Source organism: Rhinolophus sinicus, chromosome 5 (assembly GCF_057876585.1).
Source record: "Rhinolophus sinicus isolate RSI-liver-muscle chromosome 5, RSI-T2T, whole genome shotgun sequence".
Taxonomy (NCBI): Eukaryota; Metazoa; Chordata; class Mammalia; order Chiroptera; family Rhinolophidae; genus Rhinolophus; species Rhinolophus sinicus.
The window spans coordinates 111622335-111650017 of record NC_142505.1 but is presented as its reverse complement, the minus strand read 5'-3'; the positions used below and the strand labels follow the sequence as shown (position 1 = coordinate 111650017).

The 27683-nt window shown below is 52.9% G+C and overlaps 1 protein-coding gene across 3 annotated transcripts in view; it reads right to left on the bottom strand.

Moving 5' to 3' along the window:
* Positions 1-27683, bottom strand: part of PRKAR1B (protein kinase cAMP-dependent type I regulatory subunit beta) — an 89165-nt gene that overhangs the window by 55604 nt on the left and 5878 nt on the right. Inside the window, exons 1-4 of one of the 3 annotated variants that reach the window (XM_019747486.3) lie at positions 26350-26481; positions 25323-25519; positions 11711-11878; positions 11037-11128 (exon numbers count right to left, since the gene is read on the bottom strand). In XM_019747486.3, coding sequence (XP_019603045.1) covers positions 11037-11128; positions 11711-11878; positions 25323-25499 — 437 coding nt within the window. In that variant the 5' untranslated portion in view covers positions 25500-25519; positions 26350-26481. Of the gene's footprint in view, positions 1-11036; positions 11129-11710; positions 11879-25322; positions 25520-26230; positions 26482-27683 lie in introns of those variants that run through there. The other 2 variants (XM_019747487.3, XM_088798838.1) reach the window with 2 other exon arrangements.

Here is a 27683-nt window from a genome sequence, read left to right as displayed (position 1 = left end):
CAACCCACCCCTGGGGCTCCGGGCCTCCCGCCCACACAGCATATCATGGGCTCCTCAGCCTCTGTGACCCGGGAGCCAGTCCTCACATACACCCGCCTCCTGCCGGCCCCGGAGGGCGAGGACAGCGCATGACTGGCTGTCACCAGCTCTGACTAGATGTCGTGGAATATACACACCTCAGCTGGAACACTTGCCTGTCCCTTTGCGTCTTACGCGGGCACAGCTACTCCATTTTCTTAGAAGCTGCCCTAATGTAAACGCGTTTATGCTGAAAAGTGTTTTGTTGATCACCATACCCCGCTTCTCGGTAAAAGATATATTGAACTTTTGGAAGTGTTTCCTATGAATATATATTAAAATTTTTCTTCAAGATTAAGTTTTTTTAAATTATTGGCACACAGCTGCCTAAAAGTAAATACATTAAGTTTTGATAAATTATTAAACTGAAAAGGTGAAACCACTTGGAAATCCATCATTGAGAGTTCTACGTGTGTACCAACCTCAGTGCCTTACTGAAAAGCAGTGTCGGGTTGTCCCCACGTTTGGGGACAGAGGCTTCTGTACATGAAGCCACACCCCCAGGCCAGGGGAGGTGGGTTTGGAGCAGGAGGACAGGAAAGGCCCGCCGGACTGTGGACATTTTGGCCTCCAGCAGGTCAGTACTGACCGCGCAACATCGGAAGCTGAGACCTGGCACCTGACCCTGTCCAAGTGGCTCCGGGGGCTCGCAGCCCTGACCGGACGTGCTGCCACCCTCTCCCCCGAGAGGCGCCCTCTCCCTCGAGCCTGGTCCTCCCACCTGGTCACTTCCCACCATTCAGGTTCCTGCTGGTCGTAAGGCGGTGACACTTGCTGGTCCCTCTGCCAGAAATGTGCTTCCCTGCTCTTCACCACTTCCAGGTCTCACCCCCCTCCCCCAGGAGGCCCTGGACGCTGCTCTGTCCAGCAGAGACCCTCTCCCCGCTGCATTCCTGGTGCATTTCCTGCACAACCTCCCCCCACACTGCACAGCCTCTTGCCCTGAAATGGCAGGACTCCTGTTGGATGATTCAGCAGGTGGTGAGTGAGCTCCTGCCTTCAAGGGCAGAAGGAACATCCTGAAGCTGACAGAGGTCATTTGCCAAGGTCACGTTGCCAGCAGACAGCAAGGCCAGCCCAAGTCCAAGGTCATCCCACCCCAGCCGGTGCCACTCCCACCTGCTCACCCAGCATCCCAGCGCCTGGGCACAGGCCTCATCAGCCTCCTCCTAACAGCAAACAGCCTCCAGCTTCACCACCTGTCTGGGCCAGGAAGCTCAGAGGTCAGGGGCTAACTGACCAGCCAGGCCTGCCTTCCGTTCCTTCCACTTCGGTGCTGAGACTCTCCCAGGCTTGGAATCTGGGAGATTCTCCAGCAGGAGCCAAGTCCCCTCCAGTCTCCACACAGCACCCAGCCCAGGATGATGTGTGCAGCCAAGCCTGCAGCCTGGAAGCCTGTTTCCCTCCTCTGTGCACGGGGGGTAATGATGACCCAGCTCACAGAGGCCTTGGGGGCTGTACGTGAGAGCGCACGAGACTGCCTGCTGGGAGAAAGTTCTGCTCGGGGAGACCGCTTGGTTCTTACTGCAGCAGGGACCGGCTCACATGCCTTTGAGCTGCCAGGACCTGATTTTGACAGCATGGAAGCTCGCTGAAGCCACCTGCACCGTCCCAACGAGAGGCACTTCCCCTTGGAAGATGAGCAGTGGCCTCATGCTGCCGCCCACCCTCTGGGGCCTGGCACAGATGCACACCAGTGTTGAGTGACCGTGTGGAGCGAGGGATGGACGAAGGAAGGCTGGACGGACTCGTGCTCATGTCTGCCCAACAGCCCAGATTTAGCCTCCATCAAATCAGAGGACTCAGTGTCTACAGTCAAAAAGCAAGAAAAGTGTTTTCTAACCATAAAACGTGAGTAATAAGTTACGGGGGGAGGGGAGGGGAGGAGGAGCCCAGTGGTGCCAAAGGGTTAAAGAGGCCTGAAAGTCCAGGTTTAGCAGCCGACAAATGTGGTGTGTCTCCCCCGCCGCTGCAGCTGTCCCGAGTCCAAGTTTTTGTTTCTCAACTCAGCAACTGTTGCTTTTTCTGAAGGACAAGCATGAACCAGCTGTCACCTCAAGATATGCAGCCCAGGGACAGAGGGGTGGGTCTTCAGCAGTGACGGGCGGGAACCATGAGAAAACCACGGACTGTGGAGGTTGGGAGCATCCCTGCTTTTCACATCTGGACCGCCTCACCCAGAGCGAGCACCACGCAAGGGCCCAGAGGGCTGCGCTCCCGGCCAGCAGGACCCATGCTCGAACCAGCCCACAGACAGCAGCTGGCCCATCTCAACCCTGCATGTCAACTGTGGTGAGGACGAGGACGAGGCTGAGCCCGGGATTGATTAGATGCGAGTTTTACACCGAAACGTTTACGGATAAAATTACCTGGTGTCTGCGTTTGCCCAAATAGCCCAGGCTGGGGCCTGGGGGCAGAGAGAGGAAGCACCGTGAACAGGGATGGGCACTGCTGATGCCGGGCGGCTGGAGACGCTTAGAGTTCTCCACAATAGAAGAGTTTTCAAAATAGTACCTGGCTGGCTTTCCACCTTGGGCCACTGGCAGGATGGCTCTCACAAAGCAGGGAGGTGAGAATCAGCAGGGCTGTTCTGCCCTCAACGAGGCAGCGACCAGAGAACACACCAACATTCAAAGCGCATCCATGGATGGGCTTCCAGAAACGTACCCCGCGGGCACTCAGAGACGTGGGAATTTGAAGGAGATGGGAACCCCAGATGTGCGCGTGGACGCCAGACTCAACACAGCTGTCAGGGCCAGAGGAGTAAGGACTGTCCCACAGCTCAGCCGGTGCGGCTGTCCAGGAAGCGTCATGGGGACGAAGACTCACCAAATAAGCTCTACGCGTCGGTTACCTGCGTACCTGCCACCACTTGCAAAAACCTACACACAGTTAATGTGGATGAGAACTAACTGCTGATTGGTGAATTATAAAACTGACACACACAAAAGTAACTGGCTGTCATTTTTACCTAACAAATAATCACCAAAATGCTTTTCATGACACCAGGAGAAAAAAGTTCTCTGGTAGTAAGAGACACCACATACACACACATCCGAGACGTCTGCCCGAGGCCCCCCCATCAGCAGCTCCAACCTGAACCCCCCACGTCTGTGCTCCCTCTGCCATCCCAGGGGGTGCCCCAAGATGGACACCTGAGTGCACCTTCCTGATGGGTCCCCCACATCCTCCAAAGCTCCAGCATCCCCACCTGAACCCCAGACCAGCGGCAGTTCTCACACAGAGAAGGGCCACTGCCCCGCCACCCCGAGTCTCCAGGCCTGGTTCTCCTTCAGAAACAATCCTGCCACAGCAGCCCTCACTTTCCTGAAAGTGTTCAATGCACAGAAATAGACCCCCAAACGCTCAGGAGCTTCATTTTTTAAAGGACACAGCACACCAGCGGGCAAAGAGATTGTTCCATTTAGTGAGGAGTGCTGGCACAACTGGCTGTTTGGAAAAGAAATTAAGCTAGATTTACATGTCCTTAAACCAAAATACAATTCCTGATAAATCAAGGATTTAATCATTAAAAGAAAGGAAAAAGAAACAAACTGGGAAGGTTGTAGAAAAGATAATGGGTGTATTTACTTACTTTCTTAGAAGACCTTCCTGAGAAGAGCCACAAAGGACTAAAACATCTGCCAACACAAAAATTAAAACCTGTCCACTGACAGATGAGTGGATAAACAAAATGTGGTCCATCCATTCAATGGGACGTATTCAGCCTTAAAAGGAAGGACACTGACACCTGCTGCAGTGTGGATGGACCCTGAGGACACTGTGCTGATGAAACCAGCCAGTCACAAAGGACACACTGTGTGATCCCACTGACATGAGGACCTAGGGGTCACATTCACAGAGACAGAGAGTAGGAGGGTGGGGAGGGGAGGGGAGAGTGTCCATTTGGGAAGATGGAAAGTTCTGGAGATGACGGTGGGGCAGCTGCACAACAACGTGGATGTACTTAATGCCAATGAACTGGACACTTGAAATGATTAAAATGGTAAATTTTATGTTATATATGTGTTCTACTACATTGAAAAAAATTATAGGAAAAACCCCCCAAGTTTAAACTTCCCTGTGACAAAGAATTTTATCAACAAAGTCAAAAGACTAATAACGAACTGGGAATACGTATGTGCTGTTCATTTAATCATCAACGCCTAATTTTAAATTTACAAATGACTCCTGCAAATCAATGAACGATAGCACGTCAACTAAAGAAAACAATGCGTGAGGATAAGGGGGCGTCTGCAGAGACACAGGGAAGACCGGTAACCAGTGGGCAGCAGCTCGAGCTCCCGTCCCTGGAAGAAGCCACTACACACGGTCAGCAGGACAGGCCACATGGTTTGTAGGGCCCGGCACAAACGTCACGTGGGCCCCTGGTTCAAATATTAGCGGTTTGGGGAAGCAAAACGGAAATTGAGAGCAGGGTCCTTCTAAGCCTGGAGCCTGTGGCTGCCATGACCTGGGAACCCGACCTGGGAACCCGACCTGGGAGGGAGGAGCTGGGCCAGCGAGTGCAGGGCCACCTTCCGACACACCTTTCAAAGGTGATTCCAGCCGCTCTGATCCAAGTGCACAGCCTGCTGTGAAGGAGTAAGTCCGGGCTCTGGGCACAGACAGGAGACCATGCCAGGAAGAACGCACCAGAAACCGTCTACCCCGGGGAGACACCGTGGCTTCTTCTGGCTTCTCCGGCTTCCCAATGAGCTTGGGGCCCCAGCCCAAAGCCAGCGCACCAGCGGGCGTCCACGCACACTCCCACCGGTGTCCTTTGTCTATGCTGGTCCCTCAGCTCCAATGCTGCCCCTCTGCTGCCTGTCCTGGAAGTTCTGGCTCAGAGGGCTGGTTCCGGACCAGATGGAGAGGCGGTCCCTTCCTCCTCTGGGATCCCACAGCACCTCACAGACACCCAGGGAACCACCCATGTCCCAGGACAGGGCAGTTCACTTGCTAAGTATTGGTCCCCACTGGGAAGGGCTCTCGAGCAGGAGAGGAGGGGAGGGCTGTGTCCCAGGGTCCTGAACGCTACACAGACACGCACAGCACACTGCTCCCAGGAGCACATTCTGTGGGACCAGGGGCAGTAACTCTAGCCCTCTCCTGGAACATGGGGTGACCTCATCATATCAGGTTACTGGGAGGGTCAGGGGAGACCCAAGCTCTCTGCTGAGTGGCCCTGCTGCAGAACGGGGGCTCCTGGGACTCCCTGAGACATTACCAGCTTCCTCACGCTGGGAGCCGCGAGGCAACTGTGTGACCTTGGGCCAGTCACCTGCCTTCTCTGAGCCTCAGTTTCCCCTATGCCTGAAGAGATGCTGTACGGGCCATGGAGACGGGGAGAAGTCTGGGTGATCATAACCCTCCTCCCAGGCCACCTCCCCTTCCCGCGACCTCTTCCTGCAGCCTCCCCCGGCCTCCAGCTGTCACCGGGAAGGCCTCATACCCCACCTGGCATGCAACTCAGCTAGTTTTAGTGACCAGGGTTCAAGAATGGAGCCAAGTCAGGACTCGAGGTGCCGATAGGGTCTGCAAGACAAGGCAACCCTCCTTCCTGAGGCCTCACCATCACTGTGGGGGCAGGTACAACAGATCAGCTCCTTCTGAAAAAATGGGCCCACGTCCTACCTGGAAGCAACAGGGCAGCTGGGCCGTCCACACCTTCTCTGGGCCTCAGTGTCCAGTCCACATAACAGGTGCTGGAGGCAGGGAGCCTTCAGGCATCTCAAATCACCTGTCTGCAGGGGCTTGTCAGGTGACAGGAAGCGATTAGGTGGAAGCAAACGGGGACGGTGGGGTGTGCGGCACCCTGACACTGCACAGCACCGCATCTTTCAAACTGTCAAACACTGTGACCACAGGTAAGAGCCACAGCGGGCGCCCAGTCGTCCTACGCGGTCAGGGGGCCCGGCGGGTCTCGTGCGCCTGGGTCACACACGTCCTGGCTGCCCCAAACAAAGACCCTTTAGAGAACCAAACTTGCCACAAGTCTTCCTTCTAGAACCACAGGACTTTTTATTCACTGGAAAATTCTGGGCACGTGGGAAATTATTATTCTCTTCAAAAGGTGCGGCCTTTCCCTGGGCTGTGCCACCACAGTGGGTAGGCAGGTTAGACCAGTGTGGCCTCATCCTAGCTGGTGGCCTCAGGCAGCCTCTCTGTGACCCCACGTCCCATCTGCCCGATGGCACCATCCTAATAGATGATGTGTGAGGCTGGCGCTGGCTCAGAACACAGCGCATGATACACACGTGACACAACCACAGCCTCCCACCTAACACAGCGTCTAAGTCCTTCTGGGTTCACGAGGCCCATGATTTGCTGACCGCGAGCTCTCTGCCCAGGGAGCCTGACTTTGTGCAAAATGAAATTCCCCGCATGTTGAAGCCATTAAGTATCTCCTCGGATGAGGCTCTGCACTTTCCAAAATGCTAATTTTGTTTTTTAGTGCTGCCTGAAAGGGAAGCAGCAGGGCCCAGGGCAGGGGCCAGGCTGGAGGAAGCACAGAGCAGCCCACAGGCTGCCTGTGAATTCAGCAGACAGACGTGTTTTTCCCATCACCTGGGGACCGGAGCCAATTTGTGGAGAAACAGACTGCAAAGACACGCGGGTGGGAGGAAGAGGGAGTGACAGATAACAGGAGACAGCTGCGGGCCAGCGGCTGCTCCAGCCACAGGCCTGTTTTAATTAGAGCTGCAGAGAGCAGGAACCCTGCAGGGAAGGCAGCCCCAGGGTGAAATGCCCGACGGCCTGTCTGGTGTCTCCAGTAATGAGGCCCCAGCAGAGGGCCCAGCGCATAGTGCCACTGCCTGGACGGCCTGCATCACATGCTGCCTGCTAATGACCATGCTTCTCAGTTCCCGGCGGGGAGGGGGGGTAGGGGTAGGGGAGGCTACAATGCTCCCTCCCAAGCACCTAGGTCGGGGCCGCTGGGAAGGGCTCCCATCTCCCTGTTCCAGGCCTGGGGCGCACCATCGGGGCCAGACCAGGATTCATGGCTTTTCCCAGGGCTCTAGAGTACCCTGTGGGCCACTTCGGAGGCCGTTCGAGCCCTGACCGGAAAGGAACTACCCCCAGTGCCCCCTAGAAGGACACAGCATGTGCCTTTGCTCACAGTAGCTGACCAAGCAAGGAGACTGCACCTGCCACCTCTCGGCCACTCACCTGGAGCAACTCCACTCTACAGAGGGGCTGGGAAGGGGCCAGCCCAGGTATAAGGAAACCCCACTCCAGCTGCAGCTGGGACATGTGCTGCCTGGTATACAACAAGGGGCAAAGGGCCTCTCCTCACTGAGCCTAGAAACCCTCTTCTGTACATTGAGGCAGGGGGACAAGCTGGCCTCTCAGTGTCCTTTCTGCCATGTCTTGAGCCCAGGGCAGCCCGTTTACCTCCCTCAGGCCCAGGATGAAGCAATAAACGACATTGTACAGTGGTCTCAGGCCCACACCAGCCCCTTCCTCAGACTAAGTACTGAGGCTGGGCAGTTGGGTCCATGTGGAGGTCTGGACCAGCATCAGAGGGGCAAAGCAGCAGCAAAAGAGAAGCCCACTGACTTAGTCCCACTCCACACAGTCAAAGGGCCACCAGAAAGATGATAATCGTGACTATAATGGTGAGATGAGGAGGAGGAAAAGATGGTGATGGTGATAATGGTGGTGGTGATGGTGAGGATGATGGTGGGGATGATGGTGGTGGTGATGGTGGTGGTGATAGCGGGGATGATGGTGGTGATGATGGTGGTGATGATGGTGAAGATGATGATGGTGATGATGGTGATGGTGGTGATGATGATGGTGGTGGTGATGGTGGTGGTGGTGGTGATGATGGTGATGACGGTGATGGTGGTGGTGATAGTGATGGTGGTGATGATGGTGAAGATGATGGTGATGGTGATGATGGTGGTGGTGATTATGGTGATGGTGGTGGTGATGGTGGTGGTGGTGATGATGGTGAAGATGATGGTGATGATGATGATGGTGGTGGTGATTATGGTGATGGTGGTGGTGATGGTGGTGGTGATGGTGATGGTGGTGATGGTGATGGTGGTGATGATGATGGTGGTGATGATGGTGATGGTGGTGATGGTGATGGTGGTGATGGTGATGGTGGTGATGGTGGTGATGATGATGGTGAAGATGATGAATATGATGATGGTGGTGGTGGTGATGGTGGTGGTGGTGATGATGGTGGTGATGATGGTGGTGGTGATGATGGTGATGGTGGTGGTGGTGATGTTGATGGTGGTGGTGATGTTGATGGTGATGGTGATTATGGTGATGACGGTGGTGATGATGGTGATAGCGATGGTGGTGATGACATACCCATCGACATTTCTGCATTCTATCCTTACAGCAACCCTCAAAATAGGTTTTATTATTCTCATTCGATACTTGAGGAAACTGAGACCCAGAGAATGTCATAACACAACTTGTACATTACATCATACAACTGGCTTCTTCCAAAATACATTTTAACACACCTTAAGTTCTGTGGCATAAGTGTGATGTATGTGTATGAGTGTGCATGTGTATTGAGTGTGTGCATGTGTGTGTTTCAGGCTGCTTTAGCCAGATGCTCTGTGTTCAGAGTTGTCCTGGTCCTATTTCTCACTCCCAAGACCCAGCTAGCCAGAGCCAGCTCCCTGCAGTCCCAGCTTGCCCAGGACCCCAGGGACCCCAGACAACCCATGACAATGCCTGGATTACCCACTCTCCCATCTTCCTTCCTCTCGTAGGTGCAAATGGCCTGTCATCATGGGGTGAGCAGGGGAGCCTGGAGCCCAGAGACTTGTGTTGGAACCCTGGTTCTGTTATGACAAGTGGTATGATCTTGAGCAAAGGGACAACCCTTTTTATTTACAGAGGGGGAAACTGAGGCTCCACACTATCTACACGGGCCTGGAGAAAGGCTTCAACAAATGCCACCTAGAAATGCAGCTGTCCTAGAAGGGAAAGCATAGCTGTTTGGAGGGTCAGTGGCTCTCACAGCTATGTTGCATTATCTTCTGTTAACAAAAAGGTTTTAAGCATAATCTTCACCTTCTTTCCACGCTTCAGTATCTCCACACAAACTAAAAATACCCTGAAGCAAAGATACTGTCATAAATTGACAAGGGCAAAACCACCCCAACCTGTGACAACAGGGCTATTTGTCTAAGACGTGAATTTAGCAAGAGGGGTCATGAAGCAGAAATCCACTCGCCCCATAAGTGGATTTATTTGCAAAGGAATACCCTGGTGGGGAAGTGGAGGCAGCAGCAGGCAGCCTCTACATCAAGGTGTGCCAGACGCCCTGCAAACTTGGAAAGAATTGTGCTACACTCGCCAAACCGCAGCTGAGCCGAGACAAAGCTGCTAAGCCCAGCTTCCAGCAAATTGGAAAAAGCGAACTATTTGGAGGCCACACGGGAAACATCATGTGAAAGGTTGAGAGACAATTCTCCCCTGTCCACTCCCTCTGGAACCTGTTTGCTAAAGCATCAGCTTGTTTCTTTATAAGCCATGGACAGAAAAAGGAGCTGGTCAGGGATTCGAGGTAGAAAGTAAGTTTTCCTATGTGCAAAACAAAAGACCTGAAGCATAGACACACACACCCTGTGTAGAAGCTTTCTTTCCAAGCCAACCTTGCAAAGAGGAATTTTTAACCCAACCATCTGCTTCCTCCACTTCTTGTTCACCTGGCTCTCGGATCCAGAAAAGGCAGAGGGAGTCATGTGGCTCTGGAAAGTTGGGGCCGAGGGCACATGACCCGAGCACAGACTTCCTGGATGCACTCAGCGGGGTGCCTGCAGATTGATTTCGTTCAGCTCGCACTCAGCCAGGCTGGCTCTAAACCAAGTGCTTTACTGAGCCTGCTAGTGCTTGGGGCTAGAAAGGAGTTTGCCTTAAACACGACTGCCACCGAGGGGCCCCTGGGAGAGGACACCTGGGCTCCACAGAGAAGGGAGGCTCAAAGTTCAGTGGGGCCAAAAGAGAAGCCGAGACTGGCAGTTCCTCCAAAAGTTATACATGAAATGATGGCCCTACATGTACGCGCAAGAGACTCAAGTTACAATGACCAAGAGATGAAAATAACAGACTCCCTCCTCTGCTTACATGTATCTGTACGTCACTTGGACCGCGCATAGGACTGTTATCAAAATGTGCTCAGTTAATCAAATAAAGAATTATAATTTGCCAAAAATGAAAGGAGAATTTTTAAAACGTTATACGCCCCTTGATCCATGCAGAGAATTTATTTTAAAGAAAGAAACAGGTACTCAAAGAGGGGCAGACATGGTTGCTCATGTTATCAAAATGCTGTTTTTCATTAAAAAAAAACACCCCAAACCCCAAGAAAACCAGTGCCTCTATAGAAGTGGGAACAAGAAACCATAAAATATCATTGCCGACAGAGAAATGACCACATCCTTGTAAGCGAGACAACACTATACAATGTGATTCCATTGCGTGACAATACAGAGTTAGGACATGTGCATGAAATAAGCTCTTAAAGAGTTTGCCCAAAAACCTTCCCAATGGTTATCTCTAGGAGTCACATAATAGGGCACATTTTTGTTTTTTGTCTTACCAAAAATTTCCAATTTCCCAATTATTTATGTGATCACAAGCCCCAAGCATGGCTTATGCGCCCCTTCACAGCTCACAGGCCCCTCTTCCAGGAAGAACCTTCACCCATATCCACCCTGAGGCCCTTCTAATCCATGCAACTGTCACGGCTGGGCTCAGTCACCCTTCCCCAGGACACTCAGAGCTCCTGGGGGCAGCAGGATAGCTGGGAGTGTTGGAACAAGCATTCCAGCCCCATCTCCCCACACAGCAGAGAGCTCAGTGCAGACAAGGCAGACCCCTGCATACGGAAGGTGCTAGAACACAGGCCCCCTGTGCTCTGGATGGAGGAAGCTGCCACATGGGGCCTCCGTCCTGCGCCACCCCCTCCTGGCTCCTACCTTCTCTCGTTGTCATCCAGATGAGCAAACAGCACGTTCCTGGAGATGGCTTTGGCCAGCGCAGTCATGGTCTTGTAGTCCTTGGGAATGACCTGTGGGGAAGCCAATGAAAGCCAGGCTTGTGGGCCGGTGGGCAGAGGAGGGGCTGGGACAGGAGCTGGCCTGTGCAGGCGGCACTAGTGACCCCACCCCACTGCACGCACATTTCCTTAGTGGCCCTAACGGCCTTGCTCTGTCCCCAGGTCCCATCCAGTCACTTCTGCTGCCACGTCCCTCCTCCTCCGGGCCCTCTGGTCTGGGACCTCTCTTCCTCTGATGACCTAGACACGTTTGAGGAGTGCTGGCTGGTTATTTTGCAGACTGTCCCTCTATTTAGGTTTGTGTGGGGATCGTGTCATGATTGGGCTGGGGTGCTGGGTTTGGGGAGGGCGAGGCAGGGCAGAGCGCCCGTCCACTGAGGGAGGAAGGATGTGCGGTCAAACTGGGGGAGAAGGCCCGGCGGGCGGCCTGGGTGGCTCCGGCCTCGGGGTGGGGAAGGCGAGGACCGGCCCCACACGGCTGGACCCCGGCTCCTCCCCCCGCAGCCCCTGACCGCGGTCCGACCCTGCGCTGGGCCCCTGGCACGGGGACAGTGACCGGGGCCGCGCCAGGGCTGCGCAGCCGGCGCCGCCCACCTTCCTGACGTAGGACACGGCGTCCTCCTCCGTGTACACCTCCGCGCTCACGCCCCCGCGGCGCCGGCGGGCTTTCACCACCGGGTTGGGCAGCGTCGGGGATGCGTCCTCATCGTGCGAGTCAGACTGGGAAGCTGACTTCTGCGCCAAGATCTGCCTGTGCTCCTCCTGTGGGTGACAGGTGACAGGAGTGAGGTGAGTGGCCGCCTCGGCGAAGCCCCACAGCCGACCACGCAGGCGAGGCCCCAGGGATCCCGCCCGACCGGACCGGCAGGGGGACCCCAAGCTCATCCTGGGCCAAGCTCTTCCCCGTGGCCCTGGCGACCCTCGTCCCTCTAGCGCCCTCCAGGGCCCGCGGTGGCCAACCGCACCCACCCCTCCAGCCTCCGCCATGGTCCTGCTTCCCTGGACTCCAAGGGCAAGTCCAAGCCCACTGCCCCCATTGGACACTGCCGGCCACACAGCCCTGGCCCCCACGGGTTTCGGTTCGCTCTCGCTCTGAGCAGCACTTCCGGGTGCAGACTGCAGGGGTCCCCACAGGTCCCCAGCCTGCCGGCCCCAGGAGGCAGGAGGTGTGGGCTCTGCTCAGCGCGGTCCCCACGGGCTCACGGAGACGCACCGGACACACCAGGCGGATGCATAAGGGAAACACACGCTTCTGTCTATTCCCTCTCTCTTCATTACTGCTTTTTAAAAGCTGTGTCCACATGCAGAGAGCACAAGATCCAGAGTACAGAGACACACAGTGACAAGTAGGCCCTCACTGACCGCCAGGCCCCACGCCCCCGGTCCCCAGAGCAAACCTGCTGGGCTACTCCAAGGTGGAGTGTGGTCACTTGGCCAACATACCCTCACCTGTCTCCCCACACGCATAGGGCGTGGCGTCCGTCCCCTCATCCACCAAGGGCCACTTCCCCAGACACCGCCGGTCACCCCTCACTGCCAGTGCAACAAACTGAACTCAATCCACGCTCACCCAGGAGTCACCCAGCAGAAAGATGAAGTGAAGGAACAGAGACAGACACACATGGGGCTGAAGCAAACCTCAGTCTGTGCAATTCATCTTGTGTGTCTCTAAAAGATAACTTCTAAAGGACGTAAGCCACCAATACCCATTATCATCCTAAAACAAATAGTTATTCCTTCACACCATCAAACATCCAGTTGAAAGTCCCCTCATTGTCTCCATTTTTAAGCTTGTTTGTTTTTTTTAAATTCTAATTAGGATCTAAATAAGACTACTGACTAATTCTTAGATGTAAACAGACAAAGATTACTTGACATTGAGGAAAATGTTTGGTATGAAAGTGCAGACCAGGATAAACACAAATGGGAAAAATGACCCTGGAGGAAACAAAATGAATTCAGCAACAAGAAGACAACTTCAAAGAAATTATGTATAGACTGTGCTCAGAGAGATGTGAAGACAGTTCATCCATTAAACACTAACAGGCTATTAAGAAAATGTAGTTTCTTTTACAAAGAAAGCTGCTAAACACACACATATAGTTTGCATTGAATTAACGTAAACATAATTTATATTATACGTGTGTATAAAGTACAAATTGTTTTAAATGTAACACGACATGTTACATAAGTAACATATAACACAGAAACATAAATTGTGCAAATATCCCAGAAAGGAAAGAAAGACAAAGACAGAAAACTTGTAAGAAAAATAAAGAAATGCTGAAATAATCTGGAAGGTTCAATATCTAATTAACAGGAGTTCCAGAAGATAAAACAAAAGAGAAAAAAATCATCAAGAATAAAAAGAAATTTCCCCAGATTGAAGAGCAATATTCTCCTGGTTGACGGGACCCACAGAATGTTCGGTCTTATGAATGAGGGAATTTTACACTGAATTCCAGGGATACAAATATCCCTAAAGCTTCCGCAGGGATGCCAGGGACTGACCATTAGAGTCCTCAGCAGGAGCCCTGGACGCTGGAGGACTGTACACAAAGCCCTCCCCGGCCTGATGGACGCTTACTGTCCAGCTCCAGCCAAACTCTCATTCATGTTTGTGGCCGTGAGAAAGGCATTTTCAAATACACCTATTGATTTTTAGTTCTTAGAATGAATCTATAGACAAACCGTAAGAGACAAAATTGTGGTTTTTGAAAAAACTATGTTATGAATACAGACAAGGCAGATGACAAACAGGTAGTGGGACTCTGGAGAGGAAAGCTACCAGGGCAGACGTGCAAAGACCTTCACCTTGAAAAGCGTTGCGTCACAGCGGACACGCGCCATTTCTATCTTCTGGCTGATGTGACTGGTGCTGCTGTGAAGCTGGGGTTACAGGTATGTGACCTACACCTGTTTTCAACTCTCCGTCTCCGTACACAGGACTGGAACTGCGGCTTGAGCACTGGAGGGGCTGTTGGACGGGGGGCCCCAGCAGCAACACTGAGGGTTCCACCCCTCGGCATCCCCACCATTTTGTTTTCTGGCTTCTTTCTCTTTGATATGGTCAACGTGAGTTGGGTTGTGGACACACCGACTTTGACAGAACAGTGAGACTGAACTTGGGAGTAGCCCACAGGGAACTGGAGTCAGAGGTCTGGGACAGAGACACGAAATCCCTTCTGGACGCTCAGCTGCAAACAGTCTCACAAAGCTGTCCCGTGAGGCGAGGGTGGCCAGAGCCAAGGGAGAGCGTGGAGAGAAGAATGCAGGGTGTCCAGCACCCACTGCCCATCGCCCAAACCCATCCCTGGTGAACTCCTACACACACTTCAAGGCCCATTTCAAGATCACCTCCAGGAAGAAGTCCCCCTGTCCCCTCCCACTTCCTCCCTCCACCTGCAGAGCATTTTGTTCACATCACATTGCTTTAAAATGACGTGTGAACAACCCACTTGGCTGTGCCCCTCCCCCATTGCAAGATGCGGTGCTACAAGCACTGGTTGAAAATAATGAATGAATGAATGAATGAATGAATGAACATAGTCAAAACAGGGGTTTGATCCCTGTGTCCCCACACTGTATAAACCGTCATGACCACAAACCACACTCAGCCACTCACAGCTACTGGGGGCAGAGCTCAGTGCTGCAGGGGCCGCAGGGTCAACGAGAAGCGGGGCTGACCCCTTGCACCTCAGCCGACCACAGAGAAAGCCCAGGGCTCAGATCGGGTCCGTCGTGCCCTCCTCAGAGCCAGGCTCTGGGTGCCAGCCACAGCCAGGAACCACAGCCCCCCACCCGTACCCCCTCGTAGCATCTCTGAGAGGAAGGCAGGCCTGGGGGAGGCATCCCCGTCTGCAAGGCCATGGAAGGCATAGGACACGTCCAGGGCACACAGCCATTCAGCAGCAGGGCGAGGACAGAAACAGAGCTTTAGCCATTTATGCAGCACTTTCTGTATACCAGGCCTCATACAGAGAATGCAACAGAGAAAGAGGCATAGTCCACCGTGAAGGGGATTTCAGTCTAACAGGAAAGAGACATGTGACAGTCATGGCCAGATAATGGGGGGAGCACCACAGATAAAGGGGCTGTGCAAGCTCAGGGGGCTCCCAGACCATCCCTGGGAAGAAGTCAAGGAGGGCCTTCTGGAGGAGGTGTCCTCTGAGATGACCCAGATGAGAAGAGCTGAACCCAGGGGACACTCACATGAGCAGCTGTGAGTTTACCCCTCGCCCCTTCCCCAGGACCCTGCTCAGAAATGCACCCTTTTCCCTGACCCCCACCCCAACCGTGGCAGAGCACGATTTGTATCGTCTCCTTCACGCAGCCGTGCTTGTCTGTTTCACTCATCCCTTCAGAGACTCAGCCTTGGAGTCTGCTGTCTGCGACTATTTCATTTTCGTTTCATGAACTTTTGCTTTTATCTTTATTTCCCCTTGTTTTTGTTTTCCCTGCTTTATTCCTCTATTTGTGAGTTTTCAGGTGTCACGCTGCAGTGGACTGCACAGGGTCCCTGGAAGATTTGTGTCCATTGGGAACCTCAGGGTGTGGTCTTACTGGAAGTAGGAACTTTGCAGAGAGAGTCAAGTTAAGGGGACGTTGCCTGGATTTGGGGGTGGGGGGCTGATGCAATGACTGGTGTCCTTACAACTGGGAAATGTGGCCACACCCACATGACGAGGCCCCATCACAACCCCAGAGGGGAACCCCTGACAAGGCCCGGACCTTGGTTTCCAGCCTCCAGAATTGCACGGCAATACATTTCTGTTGTTTTGGGCCACCCAATATGTGGTAACTTGCTATAACACCCTAGGAAACTAAGACACACAGCTCATTAATTTCTAATCTTGTTTTCTAGTGAAGCTATCAATTCCCCTCTAACTGCCAACTTGCTGCATCCCAGAGGTTTTGACGTGTAATGCTTTTATTGTTACTCAATTCTAAACATTTTGTGATTTTTCACTATGACAGTCTTTAGCTGACAAATAGTGCGAACGCTCACTATTGGCTTCAAATATACGGGGGGAGAAGGGGCTGGCTCCCACGCTCTTTTTTCCGTTTCGTTTATTTTTTTAATTAATGATTTGTAACTACTGGACTGTAGTCAAAGAATATGGTTATTGAGTGAGAAAAAGATTTCAACCCTTCCTAGGGTCCCTTAAACAACATGTCCCACTGTGTACACACTTGATTCTAAAATTCTAAAACTCTGATTTCCACTCACTTTTCCGGGATGTCACATGTTGCCTAATCACGCTCTGAAGGGACCATAAAAGAACACTGAGCGCAGTAATGACAGGAGACAGACATGGCATCCCCTCCCCACAGGGTCCCAGACTGGGGCTCCTAACAGTTACAGCCCCACTGTCTCATGCAGTTGGGTACCTGGGTGCCACACGTGCCCCAGGTAGTGTGGCTGGAACACCCACCTCCCAGGTGCTCTTCACTCTGCCCCAGCACCTGGGACAGCGCCTGGCATGTAGTAGGTGTTCAATAAATATTTGTTGAAGGAATGAATGAATAAATGAATGAAACCTTTTGGAGAACTAGCATTACAGTGGACACTTCTGAGCCCTGTACTCTATTTCCTAAAATACACCTTAAGGGACCAATGAGAGGTGTCAAAAGATACCTACATCAGAATGTTCTCTGCAGTGTTTAAAAAAGAATTTTTCCAACTACCAAGAATAAGAAATTGCTTAACTTAAATTACAAACATCTACGTAATTGAACACTTGGCACTATTAAATCACGTTTTTAATAACATTTACTCATCATAAACATAATAGTGTAAAATTTGGTTAAAAAACAAAAAGCAAGATTCAAAATTATATATAGTTAAGACAATGAAATGACAAGCCACTGACTGGAGAGGATGTTTGCAAGATACACATCCAATAAAGGACTTGTGTGCAAAATGTACTAAAACTCTTAAAACCCAGCAATAAGAAGACAAACCACCAAACTTACAACTGGACAAAAGATCTGAACAGACCCCTCAGGAAGGAAGACACACAGATGGCAGTAAGCATGTGAGAAGGTGCCCCAACGGCACGTCACCAGGGAGATGCAAACTGAAATGACAACACCTCCTCACGCCTGCCAGCTCGGCCTCACCCCAGCACAGTGACGTCACCAAGTGCTGGCAGGACGTGTGGCAGCAGGGACTCTCAGTCACTGCTGGTGGGGACACAAATGGCACAGCCACTTTGGGTGACAGTCTGGCGGTTTCTTCCAAAACTAAAACACTTATCATACGACCCAGCAGTCACGCTCAATCATAATTTACCCAAAGGAGCTGAAATCACATGTCCACACAAAACCTGCTCACGGATGTTTACAGCAGCTTTCTTCGTAACTGCCAAAACTTGGAAATTACTGAGGTGTCTTCAGTGGGTGATGGATAAGCAAACTGTGATAAAGAGAAATGAGCTGTCAGCCATGAAAAGACACGAAAGAACTTGAAACACATATCAGTAAGTGAAAGAAGCCAATATGAAAGGCTTCATACTGTGTGATTCCAACTCTCTGGCGTTCTGGAAAAGGCAAAATTACACAGCCAATAAGATCAGTGGCTGCCAGGGGTTCCGGGGGAGAGAGGAGAGGGAGGAACAGATGGAGCACAGGGGATTTCTAGGGCAGGAGAACTGCTTATATGATACTGTAATGACAAGTATGTGACACTGTGTATTTGTCCAAACCCACAGAACTACATGACACAAAGACTGACCCCTGATGTAAACCACAGCCTTTAGTTAATAGAAATGTGCCATCAGTTGTTACAACTGCAGCAAACTGATGCAAAATGTTAATAACAGGAAAACTGTGTGGGAGGAGAGGAATTGTCTGTACTTTATGCTCAATTTTTCTGTAAACCTAAAACTGCTCTAAAAACAAAAGACTATTAATTTTAAAAACACAGTACCACTTAAAATAGAATAAAAAATGAAATAAGAATAAATTAATAAAACGTGAAGGATCTATAAATTGAAAACAATAGTTTTTCTCTCATTGACAAAAGAAATCGAAGACCTAAATAAATGGAGAGCTATTCTGAGTTTGTGTACTGGGAGACCCAACATTGTTAAGATATCTTTTCTCCCCAGATTGATTTATCTATTCAATGTAACCCCGAGAGGATCAAAATGCCAAGAGGATTTTTTGTCAGTGTCACCAGGATCATTGTAAAGTATACCTGGAAAGGCAAAGGAACAGGAGCAGACAGAACAATTTTTAAAAAGAAGCAAGTTGGAAGACACAGCCTGACTGACACTTACTGAAGGACACAGTTACCCAGTCTGCATGGTATCACCAGGAGACGCCCATGGGCAGACCAGCAAGCCCAGGAACAGACCCACATACGTACGGCCAGTTCGGTGACGACAAAGGTCACGCACACTCACTGGGGAATTTTTAAGCACAATCCATTACAAGATGCTGATAGGTTGGACTTTGAAAGTAAAAACTGTTGCTCTGTGAAAAACACTGTTAAGAGAATGAAAAGACAACTCCAGACTGGAAGATGCTTACAAATCACATACCTGACAAAGAACTTGTATCCATGTACATGAGGGTACAGGTTGAATGTATACAGAATTTCCTCACTCAGCAGTAAGAAAAAAACCTATCGAAAATGGACAGGAGACATGAACAGACCCTTCAGCAAAGAAGACACACCCGTGGCAAACAAGTGTAGGACAAGATGTCCCAGCCCGCCAGTCGTTGGGAAACGCAACCCAGAACCACCTGCACCGCTTATGACAGGTACGTTCTGAGAAATGCGTCACTGTGCGGACATCCCAGAGGCACACACACTCCTCGGCCAGGTGGTGCAGCCAGCCCACTGCTCCTGGGCCACCAGCCCGCACAGCACGTCACTGCACTGAGTACGGTAGGCAAGTGTAACAGCACGGCCAGTATTTGGGTGTCTGCACACGTGTAAACACAGAAAAGCTAGAGTCTAACAGATGTTTTAAAGACCCGCCTGTACAGGGCATTGTCCGTGCGTGGAGCCTGCAGGAGCAGAAGGTGCTGTGGGTGAGTGAGGGAAGTGCGGCCAAGGCCATGGCTGGACGCTGCCGTGGGCCGGACACGCTGGGAGCAGCGTCACCACGCACTGGGCAGTCATGCACTGTCCTGGGATGCCACGATGGCTGCCACACCACCAGGCCGTAGGAAGTTTTCAGCTCCATTATAATCTTATAATGGGACCATCGTCACGTACGTGGCCTGTCATTGGCCAAAAATGTCACTATGCAGTGCATGACTATATATACCTATTAGAATGGCTAGAATTTTTGAAAGCTGAGACTATCATGTGCTGACAATATAGAGGGCAAGAACTGTTGCTAGTTGGATGCAAGATGGTACAGACACTCTGGAAAATAGCCTGGCAACTTCTTGGAAAGTGAAACATGCTTGCCATATGACCCGGTAACCCCGCTACTGGGTATTCACTCAAGTGAAATAAAAATCTACATTCACACAAAATCTATCAGATGAATGTTTATAGCAGCTTTGTTTGTAATTCCCCCAAACTGGAAACGATCCACATGTCTCTGAGTGGGGTGAAGAATGAACAAACTGGTCCGCTACGTGATGAGTGCTGCCAGCAAAAACCCAAAGCTGGCACACACCACAGAACCATGCCTCCAGCGCGTCACACAGAGCCACATACTGGAGGACTCCACATACAGCACATTTGGGAACATGCAGAACTACAGTGGGGAAGACACATCAGGGTTGCCGGGGGTTAAAGGTGGGGAAAGGTCTCACCAGCAGGGAGGGGGAGAGGGGGGTGATGAAACTCTTCTGTACTGACTGTGGTGACAGCTACACAGCTGGATACCTCTGTCAACAGACATGAGTTATACACCAAAGATAGTGAATTCTACTCTATTTAAATTTAAAGATAAATTTTTAAAAGTGTGCCAACACGGAGCACCCCAATTGGTTGTTTCCAGTGTCAACAAAAGGAAAAAATTGAAATTCAGGGCAGCTTTCACAGTAGGTCAGAGAGAAGCCATGTCCACATCGCAGGTACATACAAGTCTGAAGAATCTCAAAGAACAAGCACAGAGATAGCTCTGGGGTGGAGGGCGGCGGGGTGACCGACAGGTGTCATTTTCACTCTGTGCCTTTTAATAGTCCGAGCTGCTTGCCATTTGCACATGTCACTTTTTCAGTTACAGACAAACCAACCCTGATGTTTTGTATGTCCCTCTATGTACATGGGGCACGACACCGCCTACCATCACTCCCCCCTTGGTGTTCCCGGAGGCCACCTTGGACCGGAGGCCCAGCCATTCTGTAAGAGGTGGTGGCATGGATGGCACGCTTCCATTGAGTTTGCCCTCCAAGACCCTCGGGAGTTCAGTGAACCAATCCACCCAAATTATGCCTCTGTCTGCCTCCAAACGGCATGTGCCGTGCTGGTCACCAGGAAACACGTGCTGAACACCGAGATGGAGTCGCCAGTCTCATGAGCCTAGATTAGACCCAGGGCCTTCAGGAACGGTTATCTGAGTGCAACAGAATTTACTTCCAGAAAAGGCTCTCAGAAGAGCCAGCCTAGTTCTCCTTCCTGGCTAAGACCCCTTAATCCCAAAGTGAAACAATAGAATTTGTTAATTTTCTTAAAGATGGCAGAGCTAGGCTGGATCATCAGACTGTTTGACCAATGGACGGGGGAACCCAGCACTGAACCAACATTCGGGAGAAGGCACCATGCCAGCAAAGGGCAGAAAACCCCACTGGTCAAATATATGGTGATGGAAGGAGAACTGACTCTGGGTGGTAAACACACAATGGGATTTATAGATGATGTAATACAGAATTGTACACCTGAAATCTATGTAACTTTACTAACAATTGTCACCCCAATAGAAAAAAAAAAAACCCCGCTGGACGATTAGGTACCAAGCGACATGCATCCACAGAGTAGCACAGAAACCACCGTCCTAGAAGCCACGGACGGTGAGGATTGGGGGAACGGTGGGAGCCACCCAGCTGAGACAGCCAGGGACCCACTTGCTGCTTTGGGAGGGAACTGGGGGTGTGGTTCAAGGGACTTAATGCACACACACTCTGACCCCTCTGTCCAGCCCGACACACCTGCATGGATCCTCCTTTTTCTTTCAAATAATTTCCTTGCCATAAAGGTGTTTTGTGAGGGAGGGGGAGGGGACTGAAAGCCATCAAAGCAATGGAGAGAAAGTGAAAACTATGACATGTCCTGTTAGAGAATATTTTATGGCCACAGATGCCATAAAAATGCCACTAAAAGGATACACAGCAATATGAATGCACTTAATGCCATGAAATGGACACTTAAAAATGGTGAAAATGGGGCCGGCCCGGTGGCTCAGGCGGTTGGAGCTCCGTGCTCCTAACTCCGAAGGCTGCTGGTTCGATTCCCACATGGGCCAGTGGGCTCTCAACCACAAGGTTGCCAGTTAAATTCCTCGAATCCCACAAGGGATGGTGGGCTGCGCCCCCTGCAACTAGCAACGGCAACTGGACCTGGAGCTGAGCTGCGCCCTCCACAACTAAGACTGAAAGGACAACTTGACTTGGAAAAAAAAGTCCTGGAAGTACACACTGTTTGTTCCCCAATAAAGTCCTGTTCCCCTCCCCCAATAAAAATCTTTAAAGAAAAAAAAAAAAATGGTGAAAGTGATAAATTTTATGTTATGCATCTTTTCCCACAATGAAAAATGCTAAGAAAAATCAAAAACTGCACATACACTAAAATTATCTGCATGCATACATATGTGTGTGTATATCGCAAAGCAACAAAAGTCCTCAGAGAAACACAGGGTTGGAACACGGGGAAGGACAATGGTGTATTTTCAGGAGTGATCTTCTCCTGCGGGGATTTAAATTCACGGCGAGAGGGTGTCCGCTCGCACTCCACGACCTCCTGCAGCAGCCCCCACCCTGTGCAGTGCTGGCCTGAGGGCCAGGGATCCCGCCCCACCCTCGTCTCCACCTCAGAACAGCTTCTGAAATGGCCCCAGATGGAGAACTCAGCGAGGCCTGAGCACCCAAGAGCTGGGCCCGCCCCGCAGGTCTGCGCCGCCAGCTGCAGCCTCCGAGGCCTCCAAAGGCGCTTCCCGCCTGTGGCATAGGCTTCTGCCCACTGCCCGCCCACTGGGCCGAGAGCCTGCTCCAACCTCCCACAGGAAAGCACACGTCCAGGTCCCGTATTACAAAGGCGCCCCAGCAGCTCCCTGGTCAGGCAAGCGTAGCGGGTACAAGCCACCCACGGGACTTTATACTCAGCGACCCCAGATCACGTGAGAACCCACTGCAAACTGAGGACTTTCTCCCCATAAAATGTACCCACCCATAGAAGCATGCATGCCATCTCAGAGAATTCACAAAATCACGCGAGACCTATCACAGAAAAAAGAAACAGAAGTAAGCTGTCATCTCGCCCTATGACACCACGATTGTCAGTCCCTTTGTGTACAGATGCGTGATGGCTGCATTACCTTTGACAAAAATGGAATTGCACCACCTGAGGTATTTCCATTAGCGATGGGACGGCCGCTGTCAGTGTAGGCATAAGCACTACCCCTACCCTCATCTAAGGAGGCAGCTGTTTGGGTTGAACTATGTCCCCCCATAAAAGGCCTGTTGGGGTCCTGACGCCCAGCACCGCAGCATGAGACTGTATTTGGAGATGGGGTCTCTACAGAAGTACTCAATTTAAAATGAGGTCATCAGGTTGGCTGTGTGCTTATGGAAAGGGAGAAGGCCATGTGATGAAAGCAGAGATGGGTGATGCGTCCAAAAGCCCAGGAACGCCCAGGATTGCCGGCACCCACGAGCAGTGAGGGGAGCCGGTCGCCTGGGGCAGACCCTCCGTCTGAGCCCCCAGGAGGAGCGAGCCCTGCGACACCGTGATCTAGGACGTCAGCCTCCAGACCTGAGATGATGAAGTCCTGCTGGCCAAGCGCCCGGTTGGTGATCCTGTTACCACAGTCCCAGCAAACAACTAATGCCTCAGTGACCACAATTTAGAAAATAAGGACTCATATAATTCCCTTTTTGTTAAATAAAAGGAACATGCTCAGTTTAGAACCAAGATTGGAACCTAGGCCTTCCTCCTCACCCGACTGTGCACAGGTCACCCACCTCTCCTGGACCTCAGTGCTGACCTGTCAAAGGCAGGTGATAAACCACCTCCCACCAACTTCCCAAACCTCTGTCCTCACCCCAGCCTGTCCCCCAAGCTCCAAACTCACAGCCTCCTTGGTGATTCAAAGCTACGTGTCCAAAGCAGAACTCTTACATTTTTTCCACCCAACCCTGCGTCTTCCCACTGTCCCCTTCTTGGTAAGTGGCTCCCTCATTGATCTGAGGGCTCAGCCCAAACCCCAGAAGTCTGCTCCAGCCTCTCTGCTCACCCCCACGTCCAGTCCACTGGTGAGACCCAGAACCTCCCCAAAGCAAATGGCCCCCACTGCCTGTGTGGCTCTGGCTCCATCACCCCTAGATGACAGCAGCATCCCCCTCCCTGCCAATGTAACAACCAAAATGTCTCCAGCCACTACAAATGTCCCGGCAGGGGCGGAGGTGAGGACCTCACTCTGGGCTCACTCGACCACCCCCACCTCCTGCAAGTGGGCCAACAGGTCACTGAGACCAGGCCCCCGACTGGGGAATCACTGGTGAACAAGCCAAACTAAGTGGCTCCGGTTCTAACCAAGTTATGGCTCGAGAAGGACAAGAATGTCACCTGTCTCCCTCTTCCTCATCCAGAGGCTGGAACTAGTGACTGCCCAGCCCGCCCCACCCCCCGCAGGTGCTCGGGGGTTGGGACCCCCACACAAGAGCTGCTCCCCTAAAGTGACCTCAAAAGGAACCAGAGGAAAGTGGATTAAGGCCACATGACCATTTTTATCTATCAGCGGAACCAGCTTTTTAAATTAAAACAGCCACAGCTGGCATGGGAGGGTGTGAAGCCGCTGCTTGGGACAGCTAATGGCTCACCAGCCAGGTCACTTTGACCAGTGACTGCATTTGGAATTTCAGTAACTCGGATTCTGAAAAGCCACACTAAACCAACAGAATTACGTATAGAAAAACTTAAAAAACTCAACTGTCCAGTCGTGAGGGAAAGGGTGAGAGAACTTGGATACATCTCAACAGCACATACTGTGGTCACGTAAAGGCGACGGTGTCTGTGGAGCACGCACAAGAAATACAAAACATAAACTGCATCTGCAACACGCTCATGATTGTTTCGGGAAAACACCATGCGCGAGGGGAAAATGGGACCACAGAAGAGTTCTACTTCTTTCTACATCTGAACTTTCCAAACGTTCTTTAAAATGCACACATGACTTTAAAATGTCTTTGAATGGATTGCGTTCCAGGGAAGAAATACGTCCCTGCCATTGGTTAGGGCTCTGTGACTGCAGGGGGCCCCATCAAAAGGAGAACACCCCTGGACAGGCTGGGCAGGCAGGAGGGCTCAGAGGGGCTTAAAAACAGCCTGAGGCTGAACTGGCTTCCACTCAGTCCCCATGAGAGACTGGGACAGGCACAGCTAAGTTGGGACCAAAGGGCTGAGAGAGGGAACCTTGGTGGCTCCAGGACAGTTCAGGGCAGCGAGCAGAGTGAGGAAGTGAGGAGCTCCTTGGACAGGTGGATGACGAGGGGCTGTGTCCCAGCCCCCGCTTCCCAAGGTGAATCCACCAGGGGGCTGAGAGGTGTCACCCACGGGGGAGGGGCAGGCCTGTGCTTCCCCCACATGACACACCTGAGGGGCATTTTCTTGCCACGTCTGTCCCAGGGACACAGGTGAGCACGGAGTCCAAACTCGAATGCCCCACAGCACATCTGCTTCAGTTATTTTCTTTCACCCAAATGCCAATGGCATCTACCACTGGCCCCGCTGCCCACCTCTGCCCCTTGAGGTAAACACCATCAGTGAGTCCCACAAGCTAAATCTGAGGAGCCTTCCCAGAGACCTCTGAAGACCGACAAGCTCCGGGAAGAAGGGGATTTCATGGCTGGGGGGGGGGGGGGTGGCCCTGACGGCACCTGGCTAGGTCAGCCGGGTCCTGCGCAGGCTCTGGGAAGAGCCACCGGACACACGACAACCTTCTGAGAGCCGCAGGCCAGGAAGAGGTTTAACTGGGAGCCTGAGGCCGGGCACCTGCGGGAGAATCAGGGCGGGGCCACTGACCTTCTCCAGCTTTTCAAAGTGTTCCCGCAGGAACCTCATGGGGCGCTCGGGCTTGGCGATGCAGAGGCGAACGATACAGTCCTTGAGCAGCTGCTGGACGCCGTGCTTCTGCACGTACAGCTCACATCCCTTCAGGCTCTCGTCCTCCTCCAGCTGGTGGGAGGCCGGCGCGGCCATGCTGACCGGCTCCCCGCTTCCTGAGGAAGGACACGGGGCGCAGGCCTCAGCCGGGGCTGCTGCCCGCGGGGCGGCTGTCCGAACGCGCATCCACCGAGCGAGCGCGTGAGGCTCCCGGCTGTGCCCAGACCCAGGGACCCTGTGACATGACCACGGGCCCAGCTTTCTGTTGCACTTGTCCTGCTGAGTGTCGCAGGCACCGCAGCAGCCTGACCTCCATGGAGCCGTGCGCCGCCGGGAAAATCCCTGGGCTCCGAGAAACCCCAGGGCAGGGCCGGCGGCCTCCGCGCCCAGCACCCCCTGTGTGCGCTCACCTGCGTCCTCCCTCCCCTCTAAGGACAAGTGTGCGAAAGATAAATAGATTCCACACTCGCTGGCCCTGAGCTCTCCAGAGACCAGGGAGACGGAGGGGTCCTGTCGCAGGGGGCGGAGAGGGTTGCAGCTTCTTAGAAAAAGAAGGGAAAGGAAACGAAGTGAACCCAGCTGAGGGGCCTTCTGGAAGGAAGGAGCCTAGAGAACAATGGCAGGGCTGCGCGTTCTCAGCCCCGCGCTTTGGACTAAGTCTCAATGACGGGCCGGGAACCGGCCGCCCCGCGCCCCGCGCCCAGCCACCCAGACCCAGGCCTGCACCCCCTCCGTGGGTCTCCCGCCCGCGCTGGGACCTCCGCACCCCTCCCAGGCCCGCCCACACCCCCGCTGCAGGCCGGCGCCCCGGGCCTCAGCCTACGAACCACGACGCGCCGCGGGCCCAGGTCCATCCACCGGGGCGGGGGCTCCCCAAGGCCCACATTTCCTAGGGCCTCCGGGCAGGACCGGGGTTGCGGCGAAGACCCCACCTCAGCCCGCGTACCTAGATGCTCAGCGTCTGAGGCCAGAGGCGGCTGCGCGGGGACGCGGGGACGTGAGGACGCGGGGACGTTGAGCGGTCCCCGCACTGCAGCTGCGCCGCCCTCCGCCCGCCCTTGCTCGCGCGCTGGTTTCCTCCAGCACCAGCCTCCCCTCCGCCCACACTCCCACCTCCCGTCCCCACCGTGTCTGCCTCCCACACCCCGGCTGCCCCATCTCCCCCAGGACCGACCTCTCCCCTCTCCCGCAGGTTTCCCCTCACCCCTAGCCTCTCCGGTTTCCTCCTCCCACTCTCCCCGCCCCCCTTTTGGGCCTCCTCTCTGACCCCCCATCCCCTCATTCCCCTCTTGGCACTCAGGGGCTGCACTACAAGCCTAGACAGACCTAGTGTTGGGCAGACAGACCCACAGACCGTGCGCAGCCAGGCCAGGACCACCACCCCTGCTCCTGCCCCCCACTCCCTTCGCCTCTTCATCTCCCTCCACTGGAGACCCTGTGATGGCCACCCTGGCTGATTGCAGCCCATGGGGACTGGAAGTGATAGCCAGGGCCTCCCGCGGCTCACACCCGGGGTGTCACATCTACAGGTGTACACAGCACCCAGCCTCCAGAGTCTGTCTCCAACTCAGGGCCGGAAGTCATGGCCAGGTGGGCCCAGGCCACTCCAGGGACAGGCGAACTGATTTCCTTTTCCTGGTTAAGGGAACCAGCTTCACCCAGATGCCCCAGCGGGAAACCACAAGGTCATTCTAAATGCTTTCCACTACCCACAGGTGTCCAGGAAATCAGGCCTACAGAGCCACTTGGTGACTTCCTAATCCATGAGCCCAGAAAAGGAAATTGTTCTTATATTCCTGTTGCCCAACGTCATGTTTTGTCCCCGTCCTGCCAGGGTGGTGGCAGAACTTCGTGTCAGTCAGGTGGGGGTCCCCATGTTCCCGAGTGGTCTAAGTACCAAGAGGAGGGCAGAGAGCCTAGGCCTTGAGCGGAAGACAGCTGCTCCTGTCCCTGCTCACCTATCCCCTTCTTATCTGTCCATACTCACTGGTTCCCTGCTTACCTGTCCACTCACCTGTCCCCTTTTCACCTGTCCCTGGTCACCTGTCTACAGAGGTACACCACAGGTTGGCTGGCCTTGCCCAACATGCTTTTTCCTGCCGGCAGGAACAGGAAGGAACAGGCCACACTCAGGTGTGCAAACCAGGTGGAGCTCCTTTCTTGTTTCCCCAACGCTGTGCTCAACGTGCCTCTGGAACCCCTCTCCCCTCAGGCATACTCACACCTGTGCTGGTCACACGTACTTGAAGAGAGACATTTTGGGAATTACAGTCCAGTCTC